Source organism: Geospiza fortis, unplaced genomic scaffold (assembly GCF_000277835.1).
Source record: "Geospiza fortis unplaced genomic scaffold, GeoFor_1.0 scaffold172, whole genome shotgun sequence".
NCBI classification, from domain to species: Eukaryota; Metazoa; Chordata; class Aves; order Passeriformes; family Thraupidae; genus Geospiza; species Geospiza fortis.
Genome location: NW_005054309.1, coordinates 779,612 through 794,853, shown reverse-complemented (window position 1 = coordinate 794,853; position 15,242 = coordinate 779,612). Strand labels below are relative to the sequence as shown.

Genomic DNA, 15,242 nt, shown 5'->3' with positions numbered 1-15,242 from the left:
GAGAGAAGGAAGTCCATTTGCTCTATGGAGGGGCATTACCCTGCTCAGCCCAGGGAGAGCAGTAACAATGCAAGCACTGACAGCAGCAGTGAGCCCTGAAAGGCCACTTGAGATCACTGGAGCTGGAAGGAAAAGATACTGCCCCAAGCTGGGGCTCATACATCACAGGAGGAGCACAAACAGGGGCCATACACCATGAAAATACAATCCAGTGGGAAGAGAACTCTTCACATATGCCAATGGCAGTAGCCAGGGAATGTGCCCCCTTGCTTACACTGAGATGGCACGTCTCTAACAGCATGGCAGAAGGAACAGATGTCCCAAGTGCTGGCTCCTGGGAAGCTGGCTGGATGCCCATTCAAATGCCATTAGAATTTGGCTTCTGGGTTTTTTTTTTTCTTTAAGTGAGAGGAGGTGGAAAATAAATGCCATCAGCTTCAAGAACATACATAAAATGGGCAACAGATAATTAATTTTAAAATTGCTTAAATATTAGCAGTTCCTCTAGCATAAATAACTGGGTTTTTATTAGAACTTTTAATTCCATCAGATGTATCTGAGGGACATGGCGTGTCTCATTTTAAACATTTATTTTGTCAGAGTAAACCAACTTAATGTATTCCATGAAAATTATGCATTCTTTCACAATGCTAATTTGAATAATCAGTGTGGGGATACAGAACACAAAGCAATGTATGGAACACAGTGTTCACCAGCTGTTTAACTGTGCTAAGATGACTTCTGTGTGGAGAATAGATGGTCATCTAGGGTGGGAAGGATCCTCTTGTGGCCCTTCAGAGTGCTCTTCCCTGCCGTGGATGCAAGTTAACCAAGTGCTTTTCAGGGATGGGAAAACATTATTTATCTAGTCTTGGATGAGTTCTACTCTTGCACACACTTCTGACTGGCTGGTCAGGAATCTTGTGCAGAAGCACTTTAAAACAGAAAACTGCAGTGAAGCAAGTCTGTAAGCTGTTCACTTAGACAAGTAACTTTGGACATTCTTCTGGTCAAAATTTGAGATTTTTTTGGAGGAAGAGAAAAGAAACAAGGAAATCAGCTTTATTTTGGCACTTCCAAAGTGCAAAATGCGATTTCGTTTCAAAGCTGTAACTGGAAGCTTTATATATTCTAAGATGTTCATTCACACGGAAGCTTTATTGATGAGATCATGTGGTAAAAAGTTATGTAAAATTGAATAAAGCATAGTCCTTATTTCATTTTCAGAAGCCAAATATTATCAGGTTGGATTCTTTCCCTGAGATCCCCTGAGATCAGAAGATGGGGAATTCTTTGGCTTCAGTCTTCTCTCAAAAACTTGCCTAAACTTTCCAGCATAGTCTCTGACTTTGAGCCAGTGGCTTGGCACACTTCAGTCAGATGCCTCCTGTCCCACCAAGCTGCTGAGGCAAGGCTGCCATCTCACCAGATAAATTTACACTCTAGAACTGTACTTCAGCCCATCTATTTCCAGTTAAGAACACTGGGTGGAAGCAGCTCTCAAGTACTCAGCACCTGGCCAAACTCCTCTCTGACATTTCTGGGGGATAAATAAATCACAGCTCTTTGGGCAATGGGGACCCAACCTCAGACACTGGAACTCAGGAGGTTTCCCTGCAACCACTGAGAGTGCAGCAGCTTCCCTCATCTCCCCTGTCACTCTGAAATATTGCGGAACTGCTCTTACATTTCTCTGCTGTTTACCTTAATTCATCCCTGCTCCCATTTAAGCCCATTACTTTGTTGTTCAGTCCTCCATGATAGATGAGGGCAATTAATCTCTGTCATCTCTAGCATATCTTCCCATGTTTTTGACAAATAGGCCTCCAATGGGATTTTCTGCAGTTTAAGAACACCCCAGGTCTTCTTCCTTTAAAAAGCAGCTAATACAGCCCACTGAACTCACCCCATGTGTTGGTGTCTGTCTGAGATTATCTCAAGGCCAGACTCTTTTGAAGGAGACCTCCTGAATCTCTGAGCATAGAAGTGTGTGTGTGTCTAAGTCCACAGATTCTCCTGCTCCACACATACGTCAGAAGTTGTCTTACTGCAATTTGCAATATTTAATTTGTTCAATATGAGTGTATGAAAAAGGCCCAAAACCTGGCATTTGCATTTGATACAGGCCATATTTCTGGTGGATGAAGCCTCTTGGGTCATTCCACAAGGGCTTTGCCAGTCACCTGCAATTTCAGTCACCATCTTCCCACAGCTCCTCTCTCCTGTATGGACCCCCAGCCCTGAGCTGCCTGCAGCAGGGCAGCCCCAGAACACAGCATGCTCCTCACTACAGCACCCTGAAGTTTCCTGGGGATGGGGTACACACCAGGATGTGGGGCTGCAGCCACCCTGCACCTCCACAGCACAATGTCAATGCTGCACCCCTACAGATATCCCTCACCTGCAGCCCAGGCCCTGCCTTCCTGGAGGAATGCCATCTTCAATCCAGCCAGGAGCTTCTTTGAATTAGACCAAAATTTGTCTGCAAATCGAGCAGGCTCCTCCTTTCACAAAGCACATGAAGTCTGCTTCCATCAACCCTACCACACAGATTAACATTTGTTCACCTCTAATAATGACAGGGAAGCCAAATTCCAAGCTGGCCAGGTTAAATACCCCTTTAGCAGTGGTGCAGGGAGCTCCAAACCAACACAGATAAGAAAAAGCAAGACTTGAATCCTACCCTGTTGATGCAATTTGTGGCAGCAAGGATCTGAGCTTAACTGCCCACTCATGGACAGCACTCTGATGCCTATGAAATGCAGAGATGCTGCAGAAAATATTCTACACCCTTTTAAACCTTTTAAAGAGCTTTGGCATTGACAAAACTTCCTCTTCAAAAGGAAAATTGACTACTGCTTTGCATGCATTTAAACCAGTATGGCTCCTGCACATGGCCATGGCTTTTAAACTGTGTGGCTCTGCTGCCCTTTGTCATCCGCACAAACCCAATCCTTTTGAACAGAGTTTTGGAAGATGACCTCCTTTGACAAGGTCGTTTGATACCCTCAGCCCTTACACCAGCCTCAAAGCACGAGACTTCAGTGAACAGCTGCTTTTCTCCAGCCTAGAAATTCCTGATGCTTGCTGAATTTTTGAGGCTAAAATAGTGAAAACGATTTTCTCCTCTTCTCCTTGGAGAGAGAATTCCCCGTATCCTTTACCCACGTGGCATGTGTATAAATATAATCTCCTTTCTCTTCTGGCAGCAATTCAAATCATGGGTTTTATTCTCCACCCCACCCAGATGGCAGTTACAGAATCGGGGCAGGAGGGAAGAAGATCGGAGAGGAAACATATGAAATTATACTGGCAAGATTTAAAGGGGACAGATAGAGAGAAAAAAATATGCAGAAAACAGCTGTCTTCCTCCTAATTTGATCCTTTCAAAAATGAAGTTGCACAAGTGAGACCCACTAGGTGATGCATTTGATTGTAATTGGGTTGCAAAACAGGCTAATTTTTCTTACTGTAGTCACTGTTTTCGTCCTTGGTCCCATCAATTGTACCATCTGGGTGCATCTGCAGGAATTCCTATCAGCTGGGGTTCTGCAAAATAAAAATAATAATTATTACCAGATATACTGAGTAGCACAAGACCCAATTTGCTTGTCCCCCATTAAGCCCTGAGTAAATGTAGAAGTGCTTGGCAGGTAAGACTGCTTTCAGTGATTCCTTTCAAGCATGGCTGTAAAATATTCACATATAATACACAGACAGGCAAATACAATTGAGATCAGATGAGCAGGTAAAATGAAATGCATACTTGGTGCAGTAGAAACAGATTATGGAACATCAATTCTCTGAAAGTTACCTACCAAATGGAAGTATTTAGACAGTTGATGTATTTAGAATATGCCACTTGTTCAGAAGAGCATTTGCTAGCACTGTTGCAAAGAATGTGCCCATTGTTTCTTATTCTGCTTCTGAAGCCAACCACCTTGCTTTTTGTATGCTTGAGTCATTATCATGCAGTGCCAGTTTTATGCCAATGAAAAGCTACTAAAATCACTGGTATTACAGTGGTGTAGACCCAGAGCAACTGAGTGCTGAATCAGAGCTGCATGTGAGTGCAACTCTGTGGGATTTGGGGAGAAAAATTTGGAAAGGAACAGACACAAGACATTACCAAAACTGACCTCTGAAACATTTATGGGCACCTCAGACCACCTCTGTTTTAAAATCCTGCATGTTTTCCCCCCTCCTAAAACATGTGCCACACACTCTGGCAGATTAGAATCTTTGTCTCCAACAGGGACCTTTCCCAGTCCCTGTGTGTCGGGAGCCAGCCATGCCCTAGCTGGCTCTTCCCTATTGCCTCTACCACATTTTATACCTTCCTACTGAACGATAAAAAGAAAACATGAACAAAAGTAAAACCAGCTTGAACTTCACATGACAGAGGTGTGCAGCTTTACCACCTGCCTCCTTGTCACCCTACCAATCAAACACAAACTAAGTGGCCAAAACCAAATTCAGTTGTAATCATGCACGTTTAAAAATTTGTCACAGGCATTGCTGCTGGAACACAAGTGAGCTGACTGCATGTGAGCAGACACACTCACTGCATGGAGGAGATCCTCCTTGTGCGACAGGACTTTGTGGTTTTACGTGACCACCCTCCAAAAGTAAATAAATAAGCCCCAATTATTGCTGGCTCAATGGGCAGGAAAGAATCCAGCGTAGCATACCAAAATCTCGTCAGGCTCCTGCCTTTCATGCCTCTGGTGAGGCTGTTTAATAAGCCATGGTTGTTACATAACCGTGGTCACGTTGTGTGTTGATGTTCCCATCCCGAGCCCCGCTCGCGCTGCATCCCTGCACGACTCCCCTTTGGGGAACCCTCACCCTGCTCTCCTGCACTGACAGCAGCAGGCATCTCACAAGAAGATAGGCTGCAGGTGCAAAGGATTTCAGTTTCAGCAATCCCTACCCTAGCCAGGGGAATGTCAGGTACTTTCTCACAGCTACAAAAGCCACTGAATAAATCACATCAGATGGTTTCTGTGCTGCCTTAAAAAAGAAGTGATTTCAGCGCAGTGAGTGTCGTAGGCTGCAGTCAGGCTTTCTCCCAGCAACTCTCAATGCTGGGACAGTAAATTAGTACAATTGTACTGGTCATCTACTAAGAGCTAGTGTTGGTCAAGCCAACATAGGTCAAAATGACACCTAGCAAAACACTTAGCTCATTCTTCTTACCTAAATGAATTACCTGTTTTGGTGAATGTAGAAGCTTGATTTAACTTGCTCTTCGTTAGAAAAGCAGATCAAAGCTAGAGGAAATGAAAAGCTGCATTCTCAGGCACAGATGCCTGCATCATCCTCCTCAAGTCTGTCCCCTTCCTCCCTTTTATCTAATACCACAATAGTAAAGGCACTAATAGGCACTCTTTGATATGAGACACCTACATTTGAGTCCCTGAATGAATCTTAGCCTTCATTTTACTCACTGGTTAAATTTTAATGTTGAAGTACTTTGCATGAAATGGAAGAGCTCCCAGAAGGAGAGATTTACAAGATGCTCCTGCAGTCTGAGGTTTTCTGTGTGCTGGAGAAGTGGGGAGGTCTTGTCTTAAAGTTCTCTGAAGAGGGGAGAGAAAACAACCCTGACCTTATCTCTTTACTTTGGAAGATGACTTAGCTACAGGATAGAATTAGAACAGCAACTTTTCCTCCTTCTTAGGGATGCAAACTATATTTCAACCATGCAAATAATTTTGGAACAGGAAAATCTCTCCCACTTCTACAAAATACACTGTAAAACACTGACCAAATCTGCTTGCTGTTAATAACTTATGACATTTTCAGAGTTTATCAGAATAGCACCCAAGATCCCCTGATGCCTCCTTTCTACAGATGCAAACACTTGCACCAGAAGGCTGTATCACCATAGCAAATACAGGATAAACCCTTTCAGGTTCCTTTCTCTTATTGACCTGACAGACACCTGATCAGCTTTAACAACTGCCCTCTTCATAATGCCAGCTGTTTCTGAGTCATTGCCTACCTAGGGACAAGGTGGAGGGGAGATCTTGTGTTACATGACCTGGTTTTGCTGAACTTTGAAGCTCACACCAAAACTCAAAAGTACAACTCAACGGGAGTGAAGCAGAGTTCTCAGCCATACAAAAAAACACATTCCTCTTGGCCCTAACACAGTCTGAAAGCAGCAGAGCTCCTGTCTCTCCTCACTGCACAGATCCTCTTCTGCAGGAACATCCCTGCCCACACTCATTTAGGATATCCTGTAGCAAAAAAATGCCTCTTCCAGACACCAAAGGATTGGAGAGCCTTTTGGAGACACACAGGTCTCTCCTTCCCTGGTTTGTTCATTTCCTTGGGTCTCTTTCTACAGCAGTGAAGCTGCACTTTCAGGTACCTTTAGCAACCTGAACAAAACACAGAAGCAGCCAGGAGGTGCACACCAGCACTGATTTCTCTCCTCTAGCACAAGGAGGGCTGAGGAGTTGCCTGAGCAATGGGTGATTTGTCTCACACAGTACAACCCTCTCTCCACCTGAACTGATCTCTCTTCACATCCCCAAACCCCCACAGGCTGGCCAGGCCAGGTTCAAAGGGTCCCCAAACCACCAGTATCTCTCCAGTGCCTGCAAAGGAAGCAGCTCAAACACAAACAGGGGCACAGGTGACAACAGCTGCTGGAGTAGCTGCTTCCCACCAGGGAACATCTTGTCTTATGTCTGGGCATAAAGTGAGGTACTGGGATTTGCCATTCATACAGTAAGCAGTGTGGCTGAAGGACTACAGACAAAATTTTAGGTGGAGACAACTTCTAACAAGGAGCAAGGATTTACTCATCTTCCCCTCTCAGTGTGGAACTATTACCAGAAGAGAAAATTGTGTCATCAGAGGACAGGAATTTTGCTGCTAGCCCAGAGGTAAAATGCTGCATGCGACTTTTAAGAGACCTACTTTTGTCATATCATATATTTTAACATCACTTCTTTTCATCTACAGAGCAAATCTATCAGTCTTCCAGCACTGCTAACCTTTATGCTGCAGCATTTGTGCTGAAAACCTCAGTTTATAGAAAAAAACCCTCAAAACCAGTAAGTCTCCTTGTCAATTAAGGATGCTGAGACACCCTGGTAACTCAGAACAGAAAGACAATGAAATAGACTGAGAACTTTCCAGGTTTGCAATAAAAAGAGAACCACCCTTCCCAGCAGATATTATTGACAGTGCTTACTGGAGTACTGGGGGGAAAAATACAATAAAACCCCACAATCTCTATACTTTTGTCTGTATTTCCTTCAGTGGTACTGCTCCAGGCTATAGTCAATAAGAGAAAGAATCAAACGGTAAAATAAAGGGGAAAAATGCAGCACAGATAAGCAAAAACTCTGCTATGAGCATTTTTTTTTCTGTAATTCTTAGAATTTATCGCAAAACAAACCTACTCTCTAGCCTCAGCCTTGTAAAGCAAATGGGACTCAAATCCTCTTGCTTTTAAAGGTGCAATACTGCATAACACACTTGGGATAAACCTATTCCTCCCCCTCAGGCTCCTCCATGTGCACTTCCCTTCTGCTACAGAAGCAGCTTTCCCTGCAGAAATGGAACTGAACTAACATGGACAAGACTTCAGCACCAACTTAGTGTCTCCCTAAACACAAAGTCAAGCACTTCAGAATGGATTTAAGAAAGATGTTCTTGCTGCCTTAATCCCAAACTACTGACTGAACAGAAGAGATTTCCATGCAGCTTCTACTCCCAGTGCATGACCCTATGCTACCAGGTTTCCCATGCAATATGTAAAAGGATATTTTTATCCCCACTTTATAAGCAATACTACTATACTTCAGGATGTTTACTTTAAAGATCTTGCTCTAGCTGCTCATATACAGCTGTTGAGGGCTGGGGAGTACTGGAGAAAACTCAGTGGACTCTCTTTATACAGATGCAGTAAGCTCAGTTCCTTCCAATGTGGCAATTCTGGAAGATGCAAAGGAAGATCATGCTCAGGAAGCACCACAATGGGAACATCAGAGGGCAGAACAGAACAATAACACAGAGCAGTAGCTAAGCTTTAACTCTCCTAGTGTGTAGCGTCTGTCAGACTGGGCACTTTACCTTCAGTGAAGACACAGTTGTCACCTAATGCCCCTTCTTAGAGCAGTCATCCACTGACAACTCACTGAACATCCCCTGAAGGGCATCTTGCTTGGTTACCCTTTCCACAGGCCAAACTCACTACTTCTGCCTGCCCTGCTTTTAACTTTCTGAGCCCTCTGGCACAGCTGAGGCCAACTAAATCATGATCTGACTGCTAATCTTCCTGTCTCTACTTAAATGGTAATGTGATGCTGCCATTATTCACTTCTGCTGTCCTGCTGCTGAGCCTTAAAGTCATCTCAGTTCACCATGAGCTGCTGTGCTTCCTGCCTTATTATGCAGCTACACAGTGATCTTCATCCTCCTGGGGCTTGCCAAGGACATGATAGTTGCAGGGTGCTCACATGCACTTCGCTTGATCTCCAGGGGCATGCTCACTGAAGGCCAAAGGATCATGGCTAAATCAGCTCCTCTGCAGAGTCATGTCCCTCACCCTCAAGCTGCAGGCATTGCTGAAGATATCTGCTGTGTGCTATGGGGAAAAGAGCAAGAGCACTGACAGAAATATTACTCTTTAATGACCTTTTCATTTAGCTCTCCTATTTTAGGTAAATAAGGAACTCACCCCTTAAATGGAAAATGGAGAACACAGAAGTATAATAACTCCCCTTAATGCAGAGAGGAGCTATGAAGTTATGCATCAATGCAGCATTTAGCAAAGCCCCACTGAAGGCACCAACTCCTGCTTATTTCCATCAGCAAAGCAGCAGCACTAAACCCCCGGGGGAGGACCCCTACTCTCTTATCATCGCTGTAGGGTAGCTCAATTTGCTCCAAACCCTGCTCTGAAGCAGCAAAGAACAGGGCACAACACCAACTTCCAGCTGCAGCTCTGCTATGGAAGGCAGTCTGATATGGTCTCATTTCTTTCGACTCTCAGAATGCCCCTTCTTACAGCAACACATGACCTGGGGCTGCAGCAAGCCAGTCCCCACTTTGCCTCGGGCTGGGAATTATGAAAGGACTCAACACAACCACACTCACAGAAGTCACCTCAATCTGAATTCTCCAAGTCAATGGCACAGAACTCAGAGGAGCCACTTTTCAATGAACTCTTAAAAAAGATGAAGGGCTTAGTGACCTTTGAGGGATTTGAGCCACTGGCTCCAAGGATTCTTGCAATGCACAGCAATGCTCTTGGTTGGCACGCAAGCCTCCACTTGAGGTTACTGGTGCAGAACTGCTTCTAAATCTACTTCAGAAGTTACTGTGCTGGGTGCCAGTGGTACTCAGTGTGGGTTATGGCATAAACTCTGAAGCTCAGGGGCTTACTGCTCTCTGCACAACGAGCTGTCAAACAACAGATGACTCTGCAAGCTCAGATGGGAAGCAGCGATTTTCTATCCAGCAACCTGCAATAAGGTACAAGGAAGGCACCTACTGCAGAATTTCCACAGGAGACTTGCCCATTTGTTTGCCCTCTTTCACTGCAGCTCAGTGCCTCTGTCTGGTCTGAGCAGAGCAAGGCTGTGAGAGATGCCAGCAGCAGGCTCCCAGAACAGTCCCTCTGGCACCTCCTAAGGACATTGGTCTGCTGAGGGAGGAAGCATCTCCAGCTCTCCTCTGAACCAACTCAGCACACTGCTGATTCCCTTCTGTGCCTGTGCAACAGTTTTGCTGAGGATGTGACTGCAAACACGGGAAATGTAATACATCTCAGGAGCATATTTCACCTAAATGTTCTTCAAACATTTGTTTATTGCAATTAAACATTTTAGCCTGGAATTTACACATTCCATTATTCTTATTTTCCCCCATTCAGGCTGCAGCTGTCATAATGGGAGGCTGATTTATGACTCACCTAACCAGCACTCAAATCCTTAGCACACCAAGCCCAGCATGCAAGTCAGAGCATAAACTGCTCCTAATTTACTTAGATTAACTCTGCATTTTAAGTGCCACTGCAGAAACCGCAGTTCCCCTCCCCTAAAAAGGATGGGTTCCAGAATACTCGATAAGCCAAATTTTGCAAACACAAATTTTGTAGACAGAGAAGGGCACCAAAATCCCTCCTTCAGAAGTACAGAATTAATAAAGGCTTGTAATAAATCTGCACAAGAATCAGCAAGCTCCATGCAGATTACTATGGTGACAGGCATCAGCACAGAACTCGGGCATGAAAAGCTGAGGGAGACAAATGTTGGGGTTGTTTTCCCAGCCAGGAGTTGCCAAATTCTCCAGGGTGTTTGGAGTTAAGATGAAGTAATTTGACTGTCTCAAATTAAATGCATCACTATCGACATAAGTTTAATAGCTCAACACACTACAGTGATTCACTGAATCCACCCAAACTGGGAAGCTCAGGAATAACATCACTTGCAACTGTGAAAGGAGCTACTGCCCTTGAAGACCCAGAGTGTTTCCTCTGGCCAAACACCCTAACTCTGCCATGCAGTGACTGTGGCTGTAGGTGTTCAGCAGATGCTGCACATGGCTGGCTGCGGCTGCACCTGCAGTGAGTCACGCATGGAGCAGGTCGGAGCATCGTGAGCCACACGCGGGATCCTGGAGGACACTCCAACTGTGTCACGCAGGTGTGGAGGTGGGAAATCCTGCTGCAAAGTGCTGAGCGTTTTCAGCTCCCTCGGGAGTCACTCAGTGCACAGAAGTGCACGGGCAGAGGCAAGACGTTTATTTCCCAGTGTCACAGTACTTTCCAGTTTCTGTCACTAAACTCAGCAAAATTGTTTGGAGCTGAAGGACGTGTATTCCTTGAGGAAGCCTACAAGCAGGTGGCCAGGATGGCCTGGGCAATGCTGCCTGTAGCATCCTGAGTAACAGGCAGGGAGAGAGCAAAAGAACTGCAGAGCCAAGGGAAGTGAGTGACACAGGGGAGCATTTGTGTTTATCTGGATGTCTCCTCAGGTTACCTGCACACAGGTCCAGTCACGGTGGGTAACAACAGCTGCCCAAACATGAGGGAGCTGTGTAGCAAAGCCAGGCATCCAGCCCCACCTTGCAAAGCTGCCATGAACCCCTCTAGTTTAGATGCAGTCATTTGGCTTAACACACTGGCACATCACTGAGCCTGTGAGTAGGATGGAGAGACGGAAACAGACTTACTGACATCAAGATTTACTCATGAGGTCCATGGCTACGGGGGCATCAAACAGTCAATCCCAGCTCCTTTCCCAATGATGCAGAACAAAGGCCATATCCAGCCTCAGTTTAACATGATTACAGGGATAATGCCACCCTCCAATTACAAAGCATTCATCTGGAGAAGATGGCTCTGGGACAACAGAGCTGCATGGGTCACTCGTGTATTTACTCATCTCAAGTGTGAATCCCCACCCAGGGCTAGTAACTACAGAGAAACAACTGGTGTTTCCAGGATGCATTACATGTAATAATGGGCTGTGCTGGCAGGGATGGCCTCTCTGTTTGAAGGACATGCTTCCAAAAATGACATTTCCCTAACTCAGAGGGATGATGGGCTCAAGTTGATGACAGCACCATCAGTGCAATTGCCTCCTGTCACCGTCACTGAGTCACTAGAGCAGAATGGCACCTTGTAGGCAAAAAGAGCATCCACGGAAGTGATTTCCTTTCCTGTGCTGGAGCCTGCCAGGAGGAATAGTAATTATCTCTCCAGCATGGAGCACAGCTGCCCGCCTGCATCCCTTCACGATGCCTGCTTTGCTCTAACCAAGCTGAGTCCCTCCAGGGAAGTCTTATTTCTCACTTGTAGAGTAGGTGGAAATGATGTGATTGCACATCCATGGCATTTATGCAGGCCCTCCCATATCCAGGAATCAGCTTTACAGGGATGTTAATACAAGTCTGAGGTAAGGGGCAGAGAAATTAGTCATATAAAGCATTGAAAACTAGGGGTGCCACATGGAATCACTGCTACATCTCTGTGGATGGTCTTAGGACAGCCTATGGATGTTAGAAAGTAAAGAAGTCACCCTGCAGCCCACCCACTCTCCAAGATCTGGATCCCATGTGACAGCCACCTAAGGTCAACAGCTCAAGGATAATGAGGTATGAAGATGTGGATGAATTTTCCCAGAAGACAAACACCAAACTAATGTACACGACACATGAGCTATCCACTCTGCACAAACACCAAGGACAAAACAGCCATCACAGCACTGCAGGACCAAAGAGGAACCAAAAGACCACTGCAAGTGAAACAGTGGGACAAAAAGTGGATGAGAACCAATGGCCCACCTGCCACCAAGCATTTTGGCACAGAATTGCTGACTGCTTCTGAGTAAAACTGTCTAGCTGAATATTTCACTGAAAAGTTCAGAGTAGGAGTAGGCAAAGCTATATACAAACTCCATCCCACTAAGAAAAAAAGAGAGACCTGAAAAGAGTGCAAGTTTTCATTTTTTTCATTAGACCTCGTATTTTATTTGGAAATGTAATGAAAAAAATGTTAACAGAGCCAGAGATTAAATCCAAAGTTTCATTTTAAGTACAATGAAATACTGCATTGAGTCTGAATCCTCTTCTCCCCAGAAACTTCTTTTCTTTGACCAGAGAACTAAAAAAACCCAATTCTTCATACAGTTCACTGCCACATTTGTCTTTGCCTCCCCCAGGATGTGGTTTATGTTGCTTTGTTGATCCAGTGTGTTTTAGCAGCAGACAAAACTTCAAAACATTTCCCTTTCAAGAGCAATTTTCTACACCTGTATTGACTCCAGCACTGATGATAAAACCAAAGCCAGGCAGGAACAAAAGGCATACAGAAGAGATGTAGTGCTGTTCCAGAATTTATGCAGGATAAGGTTTTTCAGGTAAGGGAATTCAAAAAATTAGAAATTTAATGCAAAATAAGTTGTAGCTACAGCTCCTAAGCTGTCATTTTCCAGCACAGTCAATGCCTTGGCTACTGAAGGTTAAAGCCTGCTCATAAGTATGGATAGCAGAGCATACAAAATGTATTATTTATTTTGAGGAACACCCTGCAATTATTCCTGACATATTGTGTAATTAGCCAAAATTACAGCATATTCACCAAGAGTGAAACAGAGGATAGCATAAATATTATGTGTGAGCCCACAGCCACCGAGCACATTTCATCTGGGTGCAGATGTGTCTCAGGAACCACCCAAGTGTGGTTCTCCCTGGCCCCCTGGGCTGTGCCAGCTCCTGAGCCAACACCCACAAAGGGGAAACACGGGGAGTAAAATCCTGATTCTCCCCATGCCAGCAATGGGAGCTCAAGTGCTGCGTGAGGATTTAACAAATGGGAACACCCACACTGCAGAGCTTTCAGGATGACTGAGCCCAAAGCTCATACCAGAGAAGAAGGGGTATATTCCCACATATGTTATGCTAAGAGAGGTGGAAAGGAGAGCTCAGAAGATGTCTGCAGAAGCTGCTTGCTTTGCTGCTTCAAGCTGACAAGAGGAGAAACTGAAAAGCAGCAATGTCATCTTTGCCATGCTTGCAGCACCTCTTGGCCTGCAGCTTCCCAGAGAGAAGGTTTCCTACAGAGCTATGCGGCAGACCCACCCTAAGGACGTGTTTGATGGCTCAGAAATCCTGGGGAATGTTGTGGCAGTGCTCTGCCATGTGTACAGTTCGAAAGATTTTATTTTGTTCTCTGGACTCCAAAATGCAATATAAAACTTTGTCACTATTTATCAGATTTCTTCCTGGTTTCCTGCAGAGATGTGGTTTGGATATTAGGACATCCTACCCAGAATTTTCTCTGTGGGAGGATGCAAAAAACAAGTTTAAGAACATCCTTCTAAGGAATGCACATCTGGAACTAGCATAGGACTGAAGCTGGACTAATCAACAGTAAGGGTCCCTTTCAGCCCTGCTGCTGGGTGACCATGACTTGGTGGCATCAGCACATTCTGTACTCCAAGTTTTTGACTGACTCCACGATAGAGTCCCCATCTCTGCTCACCTTGAAGTGCCCAATGCAAGGCACCTCATCACTAACAGTGGTCACATGAGCAGGGCAGACACCATCCCTGCTGTTCAGGCCTGCCACAGTGCTGAGATTTATGCTATTCTCAGATGCTAAATCTCTTCACTTCCCCCATCAATCCAGCAGGACTGAAATACTGCAGAAACACCAAGAAGTCCCTCACACAAACAAAACATATTATGGAAACAACCACATCAAAATTCCACTCTGCTCTGAATGCCTAGAATAGTAAATTCATTAAAATAGAAAATGGACAGAACATACTACCAACAAGCACTGAGGAGAAATTAATCACTTCAGATGCTATCAGTCTTGGGGAAGGTACCTGGTCCTACCAACACCAGCTCACAGAAGTGCCCTATGTTGTCATCTGATTGCAGGGGCTCCATACTGTTGTCTCCTTATCACAGAAGTTTCATACCTCCTTGGTGTTTCTCATGGGCAGCCCCTCAGAGCACTGACTCTTTCTTCTTCATAAAGCAGCCAACTGACTCCAGTTCCCTACTTAACCAGCCACCCCACTCTTTTATAGCACTCTTCTTCTCATTGGTTACAGCTGTGGCCTGTTAAAGTCAGGCCTGTTCCTAATCTTTGATAACTGGCCCAGCTGCAACTCCTTAGGGGTAAGATTACTTTCTACACTATCTTTATTTTCTTATATTCTATCTCCCTACAGCCCCGGATAATCACTGGATAACAACTCAGGGAAAAATCTGGGTCCCAGTGTCATTCTGCAAGCTTTAAATAGTGCCAAGTGATAACATCCTCTTTTGCTACAGTATTCCTCAAGCAATCTGACAGCATTTTCCAATGGGATGAACACGTGAAACTCCTTTATTTAACAGGTAATGAGCCTGTGATGTGGAAGAAATTAAAGCTTGAATCAGTGGGGTTGTATTACAAGAATATTTTTTGCTCATTGCACTAGTGCAGCTTAAGCATTTCTGTAGCACTCTGGAAGCATTTTTAACTCAAAACCATGATAAATTTCAACAAATCTTATACAACACCCAAATGCATAATGAAAATGTGCTGCTTGTGCCATTCTGAAACATTATACTTCAAAGAGCAAGATCACGCTAAAAATGGCCAAAATTCCACCATACGACTTGAAGTTCTTTCCTTTTGCTTTGTGAAAATATACCTTTTTTAATCTGCATAATGATTTTAATTTCCCATTAGAGCCAAAGGTTTCCTTCAAACTAAT

General features: G+C 44.6%; 1 protein-coding gene across 1 annotated transcript in view; it reads right to left on the bottom strand.

Moving 5' to 3' along the window:
- FGF12 (fibroblast growth factor 12) overlaps positions 1 to 14,536 on the bottom strand; it is an 87,803-nt gene extending 73,267 nt beyond the window's left edge. The window contains exons 1-2 of the mRNA XM_031055524.1: positions 14,457 to 14,536; positions 3,471 to 3,549 (exon numbers count right to left, since the gene is read on the bottom strand). Of these exons, the coding sequence (XP_030911384.1) occupies positions 3,471 to 3,522 (52 nt within the window). The 5' untranslated portion in view covers positions 3,523 to 3,549; positions 14,457 to 14,536. The remainder of the gene's footprint in view (positions 1 to 3,470; positions 3,550 to 14,456) is intronic.
- Positions 14,537 to 15,242: the final 706 nt, after the last annotated feature.